Genomic DNA, 23,219 nt, shown 5'->3' with positions numbered 1-23,219 from the left:
TCTCAGTCTGCTGGTCAGCACTGAAACAACACTATTATAGGTTACACAGGTGCTTGTCTCAATCATCACTCTACCCACTAAAATCACTAGGTTTGAAAGAGCATCTCCGGACAGAGCTGCCTTCAGGTCAGTCTACATTCCTGAAGGACTATGGAACTCATCATTGCTTTAACACACAATAATTCAAACCTTTCAACCTTGTGTGTAAGAACCGGAGAAAATACTTGTGGCTCTGCTGAAGTTCAGTCTCCAAGTCGTCCATGACTGAATATTTTCAATAGATTGTGATTCAAGCCCTGTGATAGATTTGAGACCTGCCCAGGATCTACCCCACCTCTTTCCTGAAATCAGCTGGGATTGGCACCAACTTCCCCCGTGACCTTGATGGATAAGGGCCTGGTCACGCTACAGCTCGTGATGGGTTTGCGAATACTTGATGAAAAATTGTTAGCATCACCACCAATCGTGTGATGCACAGTGAATGTTCTCCGAGCTTCACAAGTTGTTTTTTGTTGTATCTCCACCTTGTGAAGGGCCAAAAATGTCGCGAAAGATTTCAATGCATGCATTGAAATTTGGTGCCGATGTTTTCATTGGCAAACTAAGCAGCAAAAATGGGTTTGGAAATATTTCCAGAAGCTCAGGGAACCTTCGTCGAGCCTCTTGAGATGTATTTGTCTCGAATCCATGTCCCTGATGCTTGTGAGAGCCTCATCAACACAGCGGCTCAGCATTGCCAAACCTTCCCCGAGATTTGAAAAGTGTATTTACATTTCTTTCGATTACGTTCATTATGTCTTATATTAAATATAGTTAGTTTTTTTTTTTTTTCTTTTTTATCAGACATCTAATTTTTGGGTTTGTTTACCTGACATGTTTCGACGTACAACTTCCGTCTTCCTCAGAGTGTCACCGGATGTTAATTGGTGACGCATCTTTTATCAGCTGCTGTTTCTGAAGGCGTGAAACAAACCCAAAAATTAGATGTCTGATAAAAAAGAAAAAAAAAACTAACTATATTTAATATAAGACATAATGAACGTAATCGAAAGATTAAGAATTAGTTACGGAGACGAAAGCATCAAGGAGTTTCGCCGCCTAGAGCGATTGACACGGAAACGGGCACGCTACAGGAATCACCTGAGATTCAATCTGCGCTGCCGGGATGAGAAAGTCGTACCGGCCAGCCTGAACATCAAGAACCCGATTCCAACCAGAAACGCGGAAAAGGTGATCAGGAAAGTGCAGATGACTCTGGTAAAAGAACGGATACGGTGCACAACGGATAAACTAAATAATATCAACAGCGAACTACACAGAGAGACGGAAACTTTCAAACGCCGGTTTCCCCAAAACAAGGAAATGGAAATGGCAATACACGGACACTTGGCAGACATACACGAACAGGAATTCACAGAGACAAAAACCCGACAAATACGAAAACTGGACAAACTCATCGCACAGAAAAAGAAGGCAGAACCGGAGCACGCGCACATCAACGACAAATGGATTCATAACATATCAAGGTACAAACTCTCACAAGCAGAACGCAGTATACTAGCAAAAGGACTCAACTACGCTGTCACACCGAACAACATACCACACGACGAATTCATTCTGGCAACTGAATTAGCATGTGAGAAGATACAGGACCACGGACAAAAAGCAGCACTAAGAAACGCAATAGCTGGTATTTTGAAAACGGCCAAACCACCACCCAGTAACATCACAAAACAGGAAGCCAAAGCCATGAGAACATTAGCTAAAAATAAAGACATCACAATCCTCCCAGCAGATAAAGGCAGAACAACAGTTATTATGGACACTGATGAATATGAACGAAAAATGAATGAATTACTCAGCGACAACGCATTTGAAATATTAAAAAAAGACCCAACAGAAGACAAGAAAAAGAAACTTAAAGCACTACTAAAACCACTACTCGATGAAAATAAAATAGATAAGCAGGATTACAATCATTTAGTACCCACAGCCAATGTCATCCCCAGGATTTACGGTACACCAAAAATACACAAACCAGGAACACCATTACGCCCCATAGTAGATAGCATTGGTTCAGTCACATACAACTTATCAAAAGCACTCACCGAAATAATTAAACCATTACTAGGACTCACAGACCAACACTGCAAAAACTCAAAACATCTGGCAGAAGAACTAAAAAACATCAAAATGCAGCAAGATGAAGTTTTCATTTCACATGATGTCATATCTCTTTTCACCAGAACACCCACGGAAGCCACCATACAGATAGTACAAGACAAATTAAAAACAGACAGGACGCTCAAGAAACGCACAAACCTCACCGTACAAGACATCACTCAGCTCCTTCAATTCATCGCCACATCCACATACTTTCAGTTCAGGAATACAATCTACAGACAGAAGGAAGGTTTTGCCATGGGAGACCCACTATCAGCCATCATGTGCGGCTTTTTCATGGAGGATCTGGAGCAGAAAGCACTCACTACAATACCAGCGGAATACAGACCAACACTCTGGAAACGGTATGTGGACGACATATTGGAAAAAGTAAAGAGGGGACACACTCAACAACTCACCGACCATCTCAACACCATAGACAATACCGGCAATATAAAATTCACACATGAAGAAGAAACGGAGCAGTCAATAGCATTTTTGGATTTAAAAATACAACACACAGAAGATGGGGACATCAAAATAAAAGTACACAGAAAACCCACACACACCGACCAATATTTAAACTGGACTTCCGAACACCCCATAATGCACAAAATATCCGTAGTTAGAACATTACATGAACGCACAGCAATAATTACAGATCCACAGGACAAAGAACAGGAGGAACAACATATACAACACGCACTGAAGGCATGTCAATATCCACAATGGGCAATATCCAAAGGGGTGGAACAGGTTAAGAACAACAAAACACAGAAGAAAGAGAAAAAACAAACTAACAAACAAGAACACAGGGGAGTAGTTACATTACCATACATCAGGGGAATAACTGAACGCATTCAAAGAGTAATGAGGAAACACAATGTTAACACACCTGTCAAACCACACACAACACTCCATCAGATCCTGGTGCATCCCAAAGACAGAATACATCCGGACAACAGATGCAACACCATATATGAGATTCCATGTAAATTATGCAATAAAACTTATATTGGGGAGACAGGAAGGAGTTTCAACACAAGAAAACATGAACATAAGAAAGAGTGCGAAAAGGAGACAGCTACAAGACAAACCCGAACAATAAAAGAAAAGGCACAACAGGAAAATTATAAGTCAGCTATAACAGATCACTGTAAAAGGGAAAACCACATTATGGACTGGGGGAATGCCAGAGTCATCCGCACAGAAGATAACAAACATCAGCGCTGGATCAGGGAGGCCATAGAGATCCGTAAGCGAAGCCCGAGGACCATCAACTGGGATGAGGGAGCATACATGCTCTCCCATACCTGGAGTGACATCTTACAGGGGACGAACAGACAGTATAAGGCGTGACCGACCTGTCAAACCAGACAGGAAGGCCACGCCTTCAGAAACAGCAGCTGATAAAAGATGCGTCACCAATTAACATCCGGTGACACTCTGAGGAAGACGGAAGTTGTACGTCGAAACATGTCAGGTAAACAAACCCAAAAATTAGATGTCTGATAAAAAAGAAAAAAAAAAAACTAACTGTATTTACATTTGGACAGCCTTTGGAGTATGTTGTGTGTGCTCTTGGTATTCAGTCTTATGGAAACCACCTGATGCTGATTTGAGCACAATCAGCACACACATCAAAGGACACTGTTTTTCACAGAGGCTTTGCAAGCATTCTGTCAGGTATGCGGCAGTAAACGGATATAAGTCCAGGAAGAGTGTTTATTAGCAGGCATGATATTTACAATAACAAAGCACAAACGAAACCAAAAGCAAAACAGAAAGCAGTGTCATAAAGCAGAGTATTTAACCAGAGTCATAAACACGGCTAGAAACAAACATGACAGTGACAATGATAATACTTCACAAAGCCTCTGTGAAAACAGCGTCCTTATATGCGCATGCTGATTGCACTCAAATCTGCATCAGGCGTTTCCCATAACGACTGGGTCCTGTGAGCGAGCATGGCCACTCGGGCACATGAAGGGGTGACAGTCAAGTGTTCACCTGCTGTGTGACCACAACTTTTAGCTCGCCTGTATATCGCCATACGTCGTCACCAAAATGCCTCATTTTCACCAATAACCCATCACAAAGCATTGTGAGCTGTAGTGTGACTGTAGCTTAAGCGGAATAGATAATAGATGGCTGGATGGATGGATTGTGATTCACATATTCATAACTGCATTTGGACAAGTCAGGTGCTTATGCGTGAGTGTAGCTTACAAAGAAGCCAACATAACTTTCAAAATCTCAACTCCATTTCTTGTAAATGTGCAATGCTGTGTATTATGCACGACATGGAAGTAATTCCACAGAACACCGGATATATTTTGCACACTTTTCTGGCTACAAGATTCAGAATCTTGAAGGTTGGAATCAGTTTGTCTCTCTGCACTCCCATTTATATGCATGCCCTTCTGCAGGTTTCTGGCTAGAAGACAAACCTTTGGACACTGGGACACACTGAACATTTCTGGAGCAAGATTTAGTCACTGGACTGAAAAAAGACTCAGGGAATCTTGTTTTTAAGTTTTTAAAAGTTATTAAGAAAGTGAAGAACTTTTGTTTGATGCAGTTATGGGTGAGTAAACAAGATAATCTCATATGTTGGCAGCTGGAAAATCTCAGTGCTTGGCCATCTGCCATGTCTGGTAAAATGTCTCTTTCTGTAATAGGAGGTGTTTTTTGGATGTTTTTTGTTTTGTTTTGTTTTTTTTTAGCAAAATATACAGGACTCTCTGGAAAGTGCCCAGACCTCACACAAAAACACAAAAGCAAAACTGCTTGGCAGAAAACTTTGCCAAAAACAGGAAAGGGACAATGAGAAAAATAAGCATCTGGATCCATCCATCCATCCATCCATCCATCCATCCATCCATCCATCATCACTTATTCTGTGCAGGGTTACGGGCAAGTTGGAACCTATCCCAGCTGACTATGGGTGAGAGGCGGGGTACACCCTGGAGAAGTTGCCAGGTCATTGCAGGGCTGACACACAGACACAGACAACCATTCACACTCACATTCACACCTACGGTCAATTTAGAGCCACCAATTAACCTAACTTGCATGTCTTTGGACTGTGGGGGAAACTGGAGCACCTGGAGGAAACCCACGCAGACACGGGGAGAACATGCAAACTCCACACAGAAAGGCCCCCATTGGCCACTGGGCTTGAACCCAGAACCTTCTTGCTGTGAGGCAACAGTGCTAACCAGTACACCACCATGCCACCTAAACAGCTGGATGAAAATCCAAAGTTAAATCTACAAAATGCAACAAAATACAAATTAAAATCCTCAAGTAGGGAATAGACCATTCATTTAGAAGAGCACTGAATAGTGCTGCTGCTAGTTAGCTCATCCGGCCGACAGGCAATGAGCTTATGCCATCATGTTTTGTCCGTCGTCCGTCCATTGTCCGACGTCCATCCATCGTCATCTACATTTCATAAAAATCGCTTCTTCTGTCTCAGTTCTTCACTGATTTTTATTGTTTTTGGCAGGAAGGTAGGTCTGTCTGGGGTGCATAGAGCTTCTCCACAAATTTGCATAATTACAATTAATAATGAAGATAGGGAGTAATTAAACCCTAACGAACAGCTTCCACACACAAATCGCTTCTTCGTCAATTCTTCACCGATTTTGATTCTTTCTGGCATGAAGGTAGGGGTACCTAGGGTGCATATAACTTCTAGTCAAATTTGCTTAATTACAATTATTAATAAAGTTATGGACTAATTAAGCCTTAATGAACAGTTCAACAAAAATCCCTTCTTCTCCACCAATTCCTTGCCGTTTTGGATTCTTTCTGGCAAATAGGTCGGTATTCCTAGGGTGTGCATAGCTTCTATATATAGCTTGTATACAGTGTATATAGCTTGCAACATTTATTGTGCAAGGTGGCCCACTTTAGATCGTTCCTTCTGGACTAGACAGGGCCAGAGTGAGCTACGCCGTCATTGATGGTCTCATTTTAAACTCACCATGTGAAAAGCAGCAAGTCAGTGCAAATATATCATGTATTTTTACTTTCCAGTGCTACTGCCAACATTCCCACATTTTCTAATTTCCATTGTTGTTTCAGATTTGGTTTTTGTGTGGTGATAATGCTGGGGGGGGGGGGGGGGGGGGGGGGGCATGGTGGTGTAGTGGTTAGCGCTGTCGCCTGTCGCCTCACAGCAAGAAGGTCCGGGTTCAAGCCCTGTGGCCGACGAGGGCCTTTCTGTGCGGAGTTTGCATGTTCTCCCCGTGTCCGCGTGGGTTTCCTCCGGGTGCTCCGGTTTCCCCCACAGTCCAAAGACATGCAGGTTAGGTTAACTGGTGACTCTAAATTGACCATAGGTGTGAATGTGAGTGTGAATGGTTGTCTGTGTCTGTGTGTCAGCCCTGTGATGACCTGGCGACTTGTCCAGGGTGTACCCCGCCTTTCGCCCGTAGTCAGCTGGGATAGGCTCCAGCTTGCCTGCGACCCTGTAGAACAGGATAAAGCGGCTAGAGATAATGAAATGAGATGAGATGAGATGAGATGAGATGAGATGAGATGAGATGAGATGAGATGAGATAATGTTGGGGTGTTACTTGTCTTTGGATTTGTGTTGTTGGATTTTGATTGGTCTTTTCAAATTATGGTTGATATTGTGCTAATTTGTTTTCTGTCATGGTAATTTTGTAGTGTTCTGCATGTCCAACAATGACAACTTATCAATAGGATATTAATTCATAACAAATTTTTAACTGCCATGGAGTTTTAGCTGCTGAGCTACCACTGCTTATAAAATATTGAATATAGATGAAAAAAGGAGTGTTAGCTCAAGCTGTGGGTCTGATCCATTTCCCCCATTATTATATCAACTCTTAACCCACGAGTATAACAGAGTCAGTGTCTCACCTGGACGAGCCTGGCCTGCTCAGACTGCAGCATGCTGATCTCCTGGCTGATGCTGCTCTGGCCCTGCCTCAGCGCGCTGTACTCTGCTTTCAGCTGGCTGCCATGGGCTGACAGCTTGGCTATCTCCTCAGCCAACTGGACAAGCAGCGCACGCTCCTGTCCCTTCACGGACTTCAGGTCTGTGTCATGGTGGGTGAGTGAGTGCAGCAGTGACGTCTGTAAGCCTTCCAGTCGCAGGAAGTTGCTGTTGTAGTCGGGGCAGTTGGGGTCGATGAAGATATTAATGCGGGAGCCATCGCCTCTCTCCACCGTCACCAGGGCATTGCCTTCGTCTTGATTGGTAGTGATGAGGGGTGGAGCATCGGGGCCTGAAGGTGCCTGGGAGTGGTTCATTAAAAGGATGGTTCCTGTTACTGTAACAGCTAGTAGCACAGCAACAAAGAGGAGAATGGTGCACAGGAGGTAACTACAGCTTGTCCTCTGTGAAAGAAAAGGAGAAAGGAAGACAAAGGACAGGAGAAAAACAAGTGTTAGACAAAAAGAAGAGACAAAAGGATTTCAAATGAAAGTATTTAGAATGAAGATTGGAGCTGCCACACCAGAAACCCTGTTTATCTGTTTTATGCTTTAAAGATGTCATGTTCATTTACAAGCCATGTAATGATATATTGTGCAAAGTTAAATCACAATACAAATTTATAATGATTCAAATGAATGAAATAAAAAATTAATCATGGTTATTATCAGGCTATGTAATCTGTTAGCTTTTCTTCGCTGTAATTGTATTGTATAGACAGCAGAGAATGCAATAATGTACAATATCAGAAATACATGTGACTTCACCTGAGGTGGAAGTTACACAGCTCTAGTTCTGTGAAAATACAGGAAAAAAAACATCTAAATTGGGAAAGAGCTGTTGTGCGATTGACCATACAAATAGATCTATTTATCTCTACTACTAAAGGAAGGCTGTCGGTCTCTCTGTCTGTTCACCTATGCAAATCGACACGACTGGATGCACATACTCCATACTTTGCACATGGATTGGTGACACCCCAGAGGGGCCCAAGACAACATTTTCAATTTTCCAAAACTTGGGATTAGTACTAATCCAACACACTATTCATTTCCTATAGACTACATGCTCACGCTAACATGCTGCACGCAGCCTCAGCAGGGAATCCCCTCCCTGACTCGCCTGACAGTTTCGATTGTATGGGACCTCGCAATCAGCGCTCCTCGCTGGAGACTTCCACTAGGGCCAAGTCTACGTCACTGAGGAGAAGCAGGGAGTGATTTAGCCCCTGTGAAGAGCACCATTCAGAGGAAATCAGGTTCACGGGCAATAACTACTAGTTTAACAAGAAATCAAAGCTCTCTTTTCACAGACTGCTGAAAGCTAAAGAAAAGAGAACAACTAGAAGTAGTAGAAATGTTCATAAAAGTGTATTAAGAAAATGCCTATTTGTTATTAACGTTATCATTTTTGAATAAAAGGAATATTTTAGTTAATATGCCATTATATTTTACTCCAACCTTTAGAAATATGGGTAAATCTCATCTCATTATCTCTAGCCGCTTTATCCTGTTCTACAGGGTCGCAGGCAAGCTGGAGCCTATCCCAGCTGACTACGGGTGAAAGGCGGGGTACACCCTGGACAAGTCGCCAGGTCATCACAGGGCTGACACATAGACACAGACAACCATTCACACTCATATTCACACCTACGGTCAATTTAGAGTCACCAGTTAACCTAACCTGCATGTCTTTGGACTGTGGGGGAAACCGGAGCACCCGGAGGAAACCCACGCGGACACGGGGAGAACATGCAAACTCCGCACAGAAAGGCCCTCGCCGGCCCCGGAGCTCAAACCCAGGACCTTCTTGCTATGAGGCGACAGCGCTAACCACTACACCACCGTGCCGCCCCTTATGGGTAAATCATTATTATTATTATTAGCATTTAAATAAATTAAAAATTATTTTTTTATTGAAAAAAATGTATATTTAGTTAAAGGTATATTTAGTTTACGGCCTGCCAAAAACCCACAAGGAGACCCTGGCTATGCATCGAATACTATCGGCTACATCTACTGATAAAAGGTATATTTAAGTTGAATAAAGAATAGGAAAATAAATGTTGGACTTTTTTGGTAATAAAACTTGTATTTTATTTTCATCTCATCTCATTATCTCTAGCCGCTTTATCCTGTTCTACAGGGTCGCAGGCAAGCTGGAGCCTATCCCAGCTGACTACGGGCGAAAGGCGGGGTACACCCTGGACAAGTCGCCAGGTCATCACAGGGCTGACACATAGACACAGACAACCATTCACACTCACATTCACACCTACGGTCAATTTAGAGTCACCAGTTAACCTAACCTGCATGTCTTTGGACTGTGGGGGAAACCGGAGCACCCGGAGGAAACCCACGCGGACACGGGGAGAACATGCAAACTCTACACAGAAAGGCCCTCGCCGGCCACGGGGCTCGAACCCGGACCTTCTTGCTGTGAGGCAACAGCGCTAACCACTACACCACCGTGCCGCCCCTGTATTTTATTTTATTTTATTTTATTTTTCAAAAATGTCATGGGGAAATAGAATTGTGAACCTGATACTCTGAATCCAATCAAATCGTAAATTGGGTGAATCGTTACATACCTATCACTTACTGCTTTACAGTTGATACTTTAGTAATTCACTTAACACGCCAAGCCAACAGCACATCTCAGGAAAATTAGGAACAGGGGTAATACAAAACAAAACAGTAATAAGTGTGTGTTTATTACTCCATTGCATCTTTATGTGTTGTTAAATCAACAGATAGCAAACATTACAGCCAATACACATGTGCATGCTACAATTTGGATGTTTTCCCCTTGAGATTTATATACATTAATAAGCACTATGTCTATATGTATGTACTGAAAAAACAGCTGCTTGCAGAACTCTACTGAATGCCAGGGAAATTTATGATAATTATTTTCTCTTCCACCCATCTCATCTCATCTCATTATCTGTAGCCGCTTTATCCTTCTACAGGGTCGCAGGCAAGCTGGAGCCTATCCCAGCTGACTACGGGCGAAAGGCGGGGTACACCCTGGACAAGTCGCCAGGTCATCACAGGGCTGACACATAGACACAGACAACCATTCACACTCACATTCACACCTACGGTCAATTTAGAGTCACCAGTTAACCTAACCTTTCCCCCACAGTCTTTGGACTGTGGGGGAAACCGGAGCACCCGGAGGAAACCCACGCGGACACGGGGAGAACATGCAAACTCTACACAGAAAGGCCCTCGCCGGCCACGGGGCTCGAACCCAGACCTTCTTGCTGTGAGGCGACAGCGCTAACCACTACACCACCGTGCCGCCCCTGTATTTTATTTTATTTTATTTTTCAAAAATGTCATGGGGAAATAGAATTGTGAACCTGATACTCTGAATCCAATCAAATCGTAAATTGGGTGAATCGTTATATACCTGTCACTTACTGCTTTACAGTTGATACTTTAGTAATTCACTTAACACACCAAGCCAACAGCACATCTCAGGAAAATTAGGAACAGGGGTAATACAAAACAAAACAGTAATAATTGTGTGTTTATTACTCCATTGCATCTTTATGTGTTGTTAAATCAACAGATAGCAAACATTACAGCCAATACACATGTGCATGCTACAATTTGGATGTTTTCCCCTTGAGATTTATATACATTAATAAGCACTATGTCTATATGTATGTACTGAAAAAACAGCTGCTTGCAGAACTCTACTGAATGCCAGGGAAATTTATGATAATTATTTTCTCTTCCACCCCCATGGTGGATATCATTACACTTTAGGGGTTGTGAGCTGAATTCATATTACCCTGCTGTGTGCTGACTGTTTACAATCCACCCATGGAGAGAAACTAACCACAACAAGCCTGCAGGACTCATTTCCTCACACTCCACTGAATCTTCAGCAGTCTCTGTCAGATTTTTTTGAAAGATAATAAATATGCACAGTGGATGCCAATCTACAGCCATCATTAGGCTGCAGAAGAGAGCAGTCTCTGCAGTATAAAGCAATAATGTCTGATGTCTGCTGGGATTGAGAAACCTTGCCTCCGGCTCCCTGCGCAACTAACGAGAGCATCACATTTGGCTGCGAAACAAGAAAGGCTTGCACAAAGGTGTGGGGATGAATGTAAGCTACAACATGGGCTCCTTCCTACAAGTACACAAGCCATGCAGAACCTTTGTAGAGAATCAGTAGAAGTGTTTAAAAAAAAAGAATTTCAACCTTTCAAGATAAAACAAGAGAACACTCATTGCCCCACATTTTCTTGGGCTTTCTAACCATGGCATTGTTCCTGGGGAGGATAAATCATAAATATATTAGCTCCCCGACCAGGCATGTAAATGTTCTAGTGTGATGGTCGGTCACTTGTATTGGCTGCCTAGATTTAAAAAAAAAAATGCTAAAAAGTTGGAACTAATGTAATGCAAGAGAGGTACAATCAGAAACTTCTACACCTTCAGAGAAGGCCCAAACCTATCAGCATTTCAAATGTTATATTTAATTTCTTTCATTCTTTCATAATTTCATGATCATTATTCTCTTGTAATTCTAATTTGGTCTCATTTTCTATCAAATTTGCTTCAGAAATGAAAGGGTTACAGTTCTGAAAACATTAAAAGAGACTTATCCAATGAGATTTTTGTTTGTTTGTTTGTTTGTTTGTTTGTTTGTTTGTTTGTTTGTTTGTTTGTTGTCTCTAGGCTGAGAAGAGTTTAGAGCTGCCTCACTCATTGGTTAGGACTTCATTGCCGGGACAGAAGGCCATGGCAGTGTATGTTTATGTAGGAAGTGACAGATGAATTAACCAATCAGATTTTGATTTATAGTGGGAGGGACCAAAAATGTATCACCCTAGACCTTCTCGAAGGCCAATGCTAGCTTAACCATGAGTCGGTGCCATCAGCACAGCAGTGAAGTCACCTTCCAGCTGGTGTAGCATTCATCAGTAGTGTTAGCGAACGCTAATAAAGCAGTCAAGCCACTGCTCTCAAGAGTAAGTAGCACAGGCTAACGACCGAGAAACTAAGGCCAAGTTTACATTTGATCGTATCAGCGGATCATCAGATTAACGTTTTTAAAATGATTAGTGTGCACACAGCAACACCAATACATGATTTGCATGCACACAGCAACACCAATACACGGATACGCTTGGCTCCGCAGGCATCCTGCGCTCCAAATCACTCCGCCCTGAACAGCGAGTGCCCTCTGGAGGGTGCGCACTCCGGCCCTGCGCAGCTCACAGAGCGCGCGAGTGAAGTGCACAAGCAATGATTCGGGACTGAGCCGCTGTGTGTGTGATCCCAGCGCATATCACTTACCACTTGCAAGTGGAAGGATGGCAAGCCTAAAGACAATCATAACTACACAATGGGCAGTATTTGCATCAGTATTTGCAGTATTTTCATACTTGTATCACCTTTCATGAAAGAGTATAAAAGGCGGAAGTCTGCGCCGTTTTTCAGCAGTCGCGTCACATGTCCAACGCCAGCGAATCAGGAAGGTGGATGTCACAGTGACGTTGTCCAATGACGACGCCAGCTAGAGCTCAGCACAGCGTATCCGCGTATTCTCAATGTTTACACAGCACCGGACCAGACACGATCTAGATTGAATACGTGGACCCTGGCGGATTCCCGTTTCCCGGCGTTTCCAGGCGGTTTAATGTAAACGGACAGTGCATCCGCGAAGAAAACGAGACAGATACGGTCTAATGTAAACTTGGCCTAAGATTTCTGTCTCCTACGGTCACTATGGTATTTTTCACTCAATCTTAAGTATTAATTTCCCGGTGTAATTTACTTAGTTACTTTTAAAATCAACATCAACAACTACACACAACAGAGCGACCTGGCGGCCTGCCGCTAATCCCTTGCAAAATCCTTTGCACTGTTGCTTTTTTGGTGTGTCTGGCTAAGTTTTGGCTGAGCTCAAGTCCCAGCTCTAATAGTAACGGTTTGCCACTGATGCAGTGTAACAATGTACAGTGAGCTAGTTTGTGATATAGTCCATAGCATTTTAAAGCTTCACCATTTGTATGACCACACATTTTTTTACATGAGGCTGCATTGATGAGTGTTTTTTTGTTTTTGTTTTTTTAACTGCCATGATCCATCTCCCAAGCTGCCTGAACAAGACAAGCTAATCTACTCTTCAGTAGTCCTGGAGGATAACAAAACTTAAAACTTAATGCTGTGTTTAATAACGTTCTCCAGATCTTCTGCTCAACTCCCAAAACTCCAAAAAGAGATGCATAAAAGGAAGCTTGGGATAAGGTTTCATTGTAAAGGAAGATAATGCATATATACCGTAGCATCAATTTATGCATTCAAGAACTCCATAACCTACAAGAAATCTAATCATAGTTTAGCACATGATTTGTGAACACAGGTCCCAGAAGTCCACTGTGGGAGGGCTCTGGCAGATTCTGACTCACAGAGACAGTACACTATGCTATGCTGCACATGTAGCATGTGTATAAAGCATCAGTCTTGTCTTCCTCTGTGAAAGTGAAGACCTTTCAAAGAGTGCCTCTAGGGGACCAGGAGAGCACCGAGCCTTTTAAACATTTTATTAGTGAACGCCAATCTGAATACCAATCAGGGACCCAGTGACTGTAGACATTCCCACACACACATACACGAAGACTTCCACCACCACCCCTGCTCCTCTGGCCCTGGAAAATAGCGGCTTGAGATCATGAGGCCATGCTCAACCAAGCATGGACAATATTTTGAGAATAGCTTTTATATGTTGTCAGTGATGCGATGCTGGTAAGGCAAAGGACATGAGGACAGAGCCAAGGGTATCTGAAATAAAAGCATAGCAGCATTTTCCTCTTCAGCTCATCTTTCAGTGGCACTGCACCCATGGCAGAGTGACACCAATAGTGCTGAGGTCAGAAATAGAGCAGAATATACAAAGCAGGAGAACACTCAATGATTACTCGGGTTCAAAAGAGTCACACAAAGGCGCCTTCAGTCAGTCTTACCTCCCTGTTGCTTTTAAGCTTAAATAGAGGTACTCTTGCAGAGAAAAGGCTTGTTGACGAGATGGATGGACAGATAAAAAGGAGCAGTTTTCTTTCAAGGGATCAATTCTACAGTCGTTTTTAATGATCAAATCAGTACTGTGTAATAAAAATTGTGGTTCTGGTATTCCATCAGAATGGCTACCTCCATGAATGAAGATATTGCAGGTTTTGCTCCCCATTACTGAGGTTAGAATGTGTGGGTCAGATTCAGAATGGTTCTTTCACGAACACATCGATCGGTGTGTGTTTTCAAAGTGCTGAATAGCCAGTGCTATTCGTCTAATTGTGAATGGGCGAAATAGTGACTTACACAACAATGGATCTTTGATGGTTCATGAGCTCCTCTTATGGGCCAGTGGTTCAGAGAGTGCATTCAAACTTACCTGGTGATGTACCAGTACTCATACTCATTAGTAGCTGTTCTGCATATAACTCAATATGTCAGACAATATTATATATATATATATATATATATATATATATATATATATATATATATATATATATATATGGCTAAAAAATAATGAAATTAAATGTTTCAACATTACAAAATACTATAAACAGTACGCAGTAAGCCATAATAAATGAGACAAAGTCAATATTTGGTGTGAGACGACCCTTTGCTTTAAAAAGAAAATAGTAGTCTCAGGTACAGTGAATGCAGTTTTATTAGAAAATCAGCTGTAGGTTTTACTGAGCATCTTACAGAACCAACCACAGTTAGACTATATCAGTGGTTCTCTGTAACATTTAATTTTGTGCTGGAGAATGAACATTTGGAACTCTAAAATGTTTTTGTACTGACTCGACACACACACATACATACACACACACACATATATATATATATATATATATATATATATATATATATATATGGCACGGTGGTGTAGTGGTTAGCGCTGTCGCCTCACAGCAAGAAGGTCCAGGTTCGAGCCCCGTGGCCGGCGAGGGCCTTTCTGTGCGGAGTTTGCATGTTCTCCCCGTGTCCGCGTGGGTTTACTCCGGTTTCCCCCACAGTCCAAAGACATGCAGGTTAGGTTAACTGGTGACTCTAAATTGACCATAGGTGTGAATGTGAGTGTGAATGGTTGTCTGTGTCTATGTGTCAGCCCTGCGATGACCTGGCAACTTGTCCAGGGTGTACCCCGCCTTTCACCCGTAGTCAGCTGGGATAGGCTCCAGCTTGCCTGCGACCCTGTAGGACAAGGTAAGCAGCTACAGATGATGGATGTTTGGAGATAGCAGATGATGGATGTTTGGAGATAGATAGATAGATAGATAGATAGATAGATAGATAGATAGATAGATAGATAGTATCGAGTTGGCTATAACCCATGTACAATGAGATTGAGTGGAATAACTGTTTTATTCTATTCACATTCACTGGATTTTGAGAAACAGAGCATTTTTATTTTTTGCAAATCTGATGAATAAACGCTTTGTACAAAACATCCAACAAAATAATTTCTGCTTAGAATGTAAACAAATCGGCAAAATGACAGTAGCAATTTGTGAAAAACGCTATAATAATAATTCTTGAAAAATAAAAAAGATAAATTCTTCCTATCAAACACTTTTATTCCATATTTTGTTGCTTTTTTGTATATTTGGGGGGGGGGAGTTCGAGTAGAGTTTTTATTTCATCCTCGGTTAGTTTAGCAACACACTCCGTCGTTTTGTTTTTCTCTACTCACAGTATATGAGCTGATATCCTCGTAGTAGAGTATATATGGCGGCATATATATATATATATATATATATATATATATATATATATATATATATATGGCGGCACGGTGGTGTAGTGGTTAGCGCTGTTGCCTCACAGCAAGAAGGTCTGGGTTCGAGCCCCGTGGCCAGCGAGGGCCTTTCTGTGCGGAGTTTGCATGTTCTCCCTGTGTCCGCGTGGGTTTACTCCGGTTTCCCCCACAGTCCAAAGACATGCAGGTTAGGTTAACTGGTGACTCTAAATTGACCGTAGGTGTGAATGTGAGTGTGAATGGTTGTCTGTGTCTATGTGTCAGCCCTGTGATGACCTAGCGACTTGTCCAGGGTGTACCCCACCTCTCGCCCGTAGTCAGCTGGGACAGGCTCCAGCTTGCCTGCGACCCTGTAGAACAGGATAAAGTCTATGACTATGGGCGAGAGGTGGGGTACACCCTGGACAAGTCGGCAGGTCATCGCAGGGCTGACACATAGAGACACATAACCATTCACGCTCACATTCACCCCTATGGTCAATTTAGAGCCACCAAATAGCCTAACCTGCATACCTTTGGACTGTGGGGGGAAACCGGAGCACCCGGTGGAAACCCACGGGGACATTATGCAAACTCCACACAGAAAGGCCCTCGCCGGCCACTGGGCTCGAACCCTGGACCTTAATATAATATATGCGCAGAGGTAAAAGAAAACTTTTATCAGAACCAATACAAAACGTCCACCAAAGCACTGCCAAGTTACTACCCAACAAAATACCACCTACATATCCAAGCAATTTGGTGTGTGTGAAAACTTGCAATGTGAAACCAACTGATTTAAATGAAAAGACGTCAGTGTCAGAAATAAAAGACCTCTGGTACAGGTTTCAGCAAATAAATTCAGTGTAAAAATGGACCATGGTTCATTAGGAACGATAATGCACTTATTATGAGTATCAGGATATTAAAAATGGCCTATCATGAGTGTCATGTCTAGAACTGTAACTCTATATAGATTTCAATACATTGCATCAGTCACATATTGCAATCTCTTAGTTACATCTTCCAAAGACAAACAGATAATCCACTGCAATATGTCCAACACGTTTCATTTTTATATAGATAAAGGCACCAGCTGATCTCTGTGTGATGGCTGGACCAGCGCTGAATCCCTGGGCTTCTCATATAACTGAGAGGAGGCCAGAAATAAAATCAAAACACCGATCCACCTGCCAACTACACAAGCTGCAGACCTCACTGTGGGTTCCTCATTATATTACAGGCCAGACAGGGAGCTCGGTTTCGCCTACGACTCGTTCAACAGGATACGTGCTAAAGCCTTTAGGATTAGATAACCATGAATCTCGGTTCAAGAAGCAAAGCACTGATGGATTTTTTGCGCTTCTAGCACACATGTTCCTGAATCTGATTAATGGGTTGAATCTTGCAGACAAGGCATACGGATGTGGAGGAGATCAAATGATCCGACAGTTGGATTGATGTACAAACCGAACAGACAGATTTTTTTTTTTTAACTTTAGTGGTCCAGAGTCTCCAGTGACTGATGGCTATATATCAAGTTCTTTTAGACAAAAATTTGGTGGCCTCTGCCTGAAGGTTAAAACCTGGCCACAGAATAAACTTTCAGCAAGATATTGCCCCAAAACAAGCATCATAACAAGTGTTGCCAGGCAAAACAATCCTCACCCAGTAGCACTTATGATGAATATGAAGGAAGATATCACGAAAAAATATAGGTACCCTATGGGTACATGTGGCTGCTGCTTATAAATAAAATTGTTTTCTATACCATGTCCATACAGTAAATATAGAATATGAGGCAGTAGCCACAAAAATGAAGCGTAATCCAAAAATGAACAATTTAAAAATCACAGAAGTAACATATACCGAGTGTCTGTACTTTATACTATTCTACTCTTACCTCTTACACTTTTCAAAACTGAAATCTCCGAACCGAGGCTGACATACACACACTGTCGCCATGACCGAAACTCTTATTTCCCGGAAATGGCCGGCGCTAGAGCTCAGTGGAACACACTTTCCCTCTGTAATAAGCATAAACATGTCTGAAAGTGATTTCTTTAGTCTAGTCCATTTATTTCGAATGGTGAACCTAATTGTATACACTCACCGGCCATTTTAATCGTAACGTGCATGCGCAGTGCTCGATTGTTACATTCTTACAGCATGATGACGTAGTGGCTAGCGCCTCTATATGAGGCAGTAGCCACAGCAAAAACAATTTTGACCTTTTTGGTGACCTTGACCGGATGACCCTCAAAATGTTGGAGGTTCTATTTGAGACCAATGCCCATCTATCCTGAAAGTTTCATGAAGATTGATCCAGCTGCTTTCCCGTAATATCATTAACAAAAAAAAAACAAAGAAACCCGACCGTAAACAATACCTCACCCCCTGGTGGACTCTATCTTGGGCAAGGTAATTAACACAAGCTCAATGTTTTGCAACAATCATCTCCAGATTTGAATCTGAGTTGAAAACTGTGAGAAGTGGTGGTTTCGTGGTTAAAGACTTGGGCTGCTGATCAAGAGGTAATTAGAACTTGAGTTCAACTCCCAGCACTGCCAAGCTTCCATAGTTGGGTCCTTGAGCTCAGCTTTCATCTGCTTGGTTGTAACCAGTCAAAATTGCTTTTGAGAAAGTAGATCTGACTGACGATGGGGGAAGCTATGGTTAGAGAAGCAGCTTTGGGACCAAAAAAGTAACTGGTTCGATTCCCTGGACCAGCAGTGGGGGGCGTGAATGAACAGCGCTTTCCCCTCCTTCTACATTCATGGCTGAAGTGCCCTTGCTTTCTGAGTGCAGCGCAACTGCTCACTGCTTCAGATGAGTTAAATGCAGAGAAAGAATTTCACTGTGCTCTAATGTACATGATGAATAAAGACAATAAATTGTCCTTGGCGTAGCAACTTACACAGTGTAAGAGTGTAGGAATTAAAAGCTCTTTGAAAAGCTCTGCAAATATGACCTCTTATGCTCTCATAATACATACTGTACAGCTCACTGATTTGAGACCAATGAGTGCCAACAGTATCTAGCAAGCAGAATGGAACTGTGCTTAGAAACACTTAAAATCTCTCTCTCTCTCTCTCTCTCTCTCTCTCTCTGTTACAGCAAGACATTTAGAACTGAATGAGCAAATCTCCAAAAAGAAGTAAACACCCAGATGATAACATGTTTTGGTATGGAGAAGAAAAAAAAAAGCTTTCTGGCTGTCATCGAGATTAAAATTACAGTATTTTTGGTATTGAACCAGTTACATAATATTTCTTGCTTATGGTTCAGATAAGCAACTTACAGTTACTGATTAACATTTAACAATTTGTTTATTATAACTTCACATTGCCACTTTGGGCTGCACGGTGGTGTAGTGGTTAGCACTGTTGCTTCACAGCAAGAAGGTCTGGGTTCGAGCCCAGCAGCTGGCGAGGCCTTTTCTGTGTGGAGTTTGCATGCTCTCCCCGTGTCTGCGTGGGTTTCCACCAGGTGCTCCGGTTTTCCCCACAGTCCAAAGACATGCAAAGTCCTTCCCACGCCATGTGGTGTGTAGGGCAGTGCCGATCTCCGTTTCCGTAGCCCTCAGCCTCTCGCCTATTACATAGCTAGGGTTACAGTGGGGGGCTGGTCCTCTGGTAACCGCGAGAGTTTGACTCCCCACTGTATTGCAGCGTGCCTTGCCAGATGGCAGTCGGTACCATTTTTATGATGGTCTTTGGTATGACCCGACCGTGAGTAGAACTCACGATCTCCCGATTGAGAGGTGGACACGCTAACCACGAGGCCACTCGCCAGTCCAAAGACATGCAGGTTAGGTTAACTGGGGGATCTAAATTGACCGTACAGTAGGTGTGAATGTGAGTGTGAATGGTTGTTTGTATCTGTGTCAGCCCTGTGATGATCTGCCGACTTGTCCAGGGTGTACCCCGCCTCTCGCCCATAGTCAGATGGGATAGGCTCCAGCTTGCCCGCAACCCTGTAGAACAGGATAAGTGGCTACAGATAATGGATGGATGGATGTTACCACTTTTAACTGACACCATGTACTCAGGGAGAATAAACACCTCCATTCATCTTTAATATTCACTGTCAACTTTTGTAAACAAGCCATGACATCACTTGACTGATCAGCCTAAAGACAGTAAATAGTATAAATAAATCCATGAAAATTTTCACCTTTCTGACCTAATGTTCCTATCCCTATAGCTAGTCTCCAGCCCGATGAGCTGCCTTCAGCTAAACAATATACATTAATGCATGTGATCATACTGGTTCATGCTTTCAAAACTGGAGCTGCTAAACTACAACCAGTTTATATCGTATACCGTATCTTACTCACTTTACCAGGGTTCTAACTAGGCCTTTTCAGTGTATCGGGCCGATACGCAATGTTTCCTTACTGCTATGCCTACAATATTGCTGACACGCCTGTAAAAGTTGCCGCTGCACTAATAAAAAGACTTGTCAATCTTGAAAATGTGGTCTTTTGTTTAATTTTCTCTTCTTATCCCCATGCACAGCCTACAGCGCGCCGCCATGCGAATGTTCTGCATTCAGACATACTCCACTCCCCGTTCACGTAAGCGCCAAGTGCATTGCTGCCCGAGTAGTTCCCTGTGGAGATTGTCATTGATCATGATAGTCCAGTTTACCTCCTTCCTTATGCTGTGTTTGCAGTAAAGTGCCATCCGTGTTAAGAGACCCTTACGCACCATGCATGTAATGCGTGCCGGTCCCTGGCAATTTTTTTTATGATGCAACACAGCGCGTTGAAACTGTCAGAGTAACGGTCAGTAGGGGAAGGTAGGATATGAGTTAGATCTGGATGGTCGTGTATTGTAATTGAATGGCTGAAGCTGAAAATAAAGCTGACACTTGAACATCGACTGGTTGTTTTATTCTTATTCCATAAATATGTCACTAATATAGGTGAATACTAATTATAATAAGTCTTCAATCAAAAACAATCACAGCAACTTTTGCAAAAAAAATTCTCATTAATATTACCAAAAAAGAGTGACTTTCAGGGAGGCCTGCAAGTGCCAGGAAATGCACTAGAATGCTTCTCCGAGCATGTAGAACCCATGAGTTTTCGGGGGCCCAAGGCGGCCCCCGAATCCCCAGCTGTTATGACTGGTGCCACTACGTTGATATTTTAGTCTAATTAGAACCCTGATTTACTATAATATTTTTTGAACTACTCAATTCAGTTTCCAGAAATGTTGCTGGGTCCGCATCTGGCCTTTGTGAACTACAACGATCCAACAACCAGAGTGCATAGCCAAAAGTGCTCCACACACTCCAAATATCAAGAAAATGTGTGTGGCCTTTGGAGAGTACAGCTTCATTCGCTGGATTGAGATAATAAATCCATCATAAACAGAGCATAGAGGGATTTCTACTTTAGGAAGTCAAAAATAAGCTTCTCCAGCTTTTCCTCTCCCAAGAGTCCTTAACCTGAACCGTTAACACAGCATTGCTTTCTTTTTTTTTCCTTTCCTCATCACACCAATACCCAGCATTACTGGAAAAAGATCATCCTTTAAACGTAGAGTGAGAATCCCATAAAAACATTTTCTACCATTGAAGATGATCTGAACTTCACAAAGCCTTAATTGTCCTCACAGAGTTCTGGTCAGTAAGACAGATATCTTTTCATTCTTTCCAGTCAAACAATAATGACTAGTCATTAACCAATTCTGTCAATCTATCTACTAAACAAGATTTCTAAAAAAAAAATTGAGATCTTTGACTATATCCCCACATCACAGTGCTCATTATTATCACTAATGTTTGAGTGTAAGCAGTTCAGACATGTGTTCTGACCCACTGTTTTCAAAACACAGAAACAGAAGTGCACACGCTGTCAGAAAACAAGGTACTAATTTGTACTATTGGGTCCCACTGGGTTGTAACATTCCTATTCTACACAGAGGCGGTCTTACAATAGAGGCGAAGTAGGCAATTGCCTTGGGCCCCTTCAACTTTCCCATTCGGCAGGGGCCCCAGACCAGCTGCCCCTTCCTGAATCAGCTGGGGATTTGGGGGCCTTTGGACAGCGATCCATTCCTAAGCCATTGTGTTTGTAAATTGTAATTTTGTATGTTTAAATCGGAAACAAAGACAAAAAACTAAAATACAAAGGAATTAAGTATTTGTACACCCCCCACCCCCCCGTTTGTGTTGAAATGGACTATTCCATGCAATGATCGCGCGAGTCCGAGAACATTGCGCGACGAACGTGAACTGAACCTGAGTGAGTGAATTCAGAGAACTTCTAATAGCGACTGTGGTGAATTGTTTTGAACTTGTGATCAGTGAAATGAAGCGCCACTTTCCAAGTGGTGCTACGAAAAGGAGGAAGCGGGATGAGGCGAAATCAAAGAATGATGCACTTCCCAAGCTTACAACTTTCTTTAATGTGTCAACACCGTCGGTTGACTCGGATGTTGTAGCGGAGCAGGAGGAGCCTGCTGTTGATTCAGGAGGGGAGTGAGCGGCATCAAGCTCCAACAGAGCAGACGAGCAGCAGACTAATAATTCTGAAAAAAAAACATAGCGGAGGTGGTGAGTGCGTGTCCCGTTTCTGTTGACCACCACGAAAAAAATGACTCTCATTCATTCACTCACCCTCTCTGTCTCACACACACAGAACACTCTCTCTCTCACACACTGTCTCATTCTCTCTCACTCACTCACTGACACATACATTCACATGGATATGGAGTTGCTTAGAGCCAAATGCCACCTCATCTCTCCTCAGTCCACACTTCTTACCTCCCCTCACTCACTCACACACACACACACACACACACACACACACACACACACACACACACACACACACACACTAACTCACACAAACACTCACTCTCACACACACACACACTCACACATACACACAAACACTCACTCACTCTCACACACACAAACACTAACTCTCTCACACACACAAACACTAACTCACTCACACATACAAACACTAACTCACTCACACATACACACAAACACTAACTCACTCACACACACAAACACTAACTCACTCACACATACACACACAAACACTCACTCACACACACATACAAACACTAACTCACTCACACACACACACACTAACTCACTCACACATACACACACTAACTCACTCACACATACACACACTAACTCACTCACACATACACACACAAACACTAACTCACTCACACATACACACAAACACTAACTCACTCACACATACACACACAAACACTCACTCACACACACATACAAACACTAACTCACTCACACACACAAACACTAACTCACTCAC

At 42.6% G+C, this 23,219-nt stretch overlaps 1 protein-coding gene across 1 annotated transcript in view; it reads right to left on the bottom strand.

Annotated features, from left to right (window-relative positions):
• Window positions 1-23,219, bottom strand: part of LOC132893556 (fibrinogen C domain-containing protein 1-like) — a 193,467-nt gene that overhangs the window by 163,861 nt on the left and 6,387 nt on the right. The window contains exons 2-3 of the mRNA XM_060932748.1: window positions 17,031-17,107; window positions 7,060-7,539 (exon numbers count right to left, since the gene is read on the bottom strand). Coding sequence (XP_060788731.1) covers window positions 7,060-7,539; window positions 17,031-17,107 — 557 coding nt within the window. The remainder of the gene's footprint in view (window positions 1-7,059; window positions 7,540-17,030; window positions 17,108-23,219) is intronic.

This window comes from Neoarius graeffei, chromosome 10 (genome assembly GCF_027579695.1).
Source record: "Neoarius graeffei isolate fNeoGra1 chromosome 10, fNeoGra1.pri, whole genome shotgun sequence".
Taxonomy (NCBI): Eukaryota; Metazoa; Chordata; class Actinopteri; order Siluriformes; family Ariidae; genus Neoarius; species Neoarius graeffei.
This window is presented reverse-complemented; position numbering and strand designations above follow the sequence as displayed.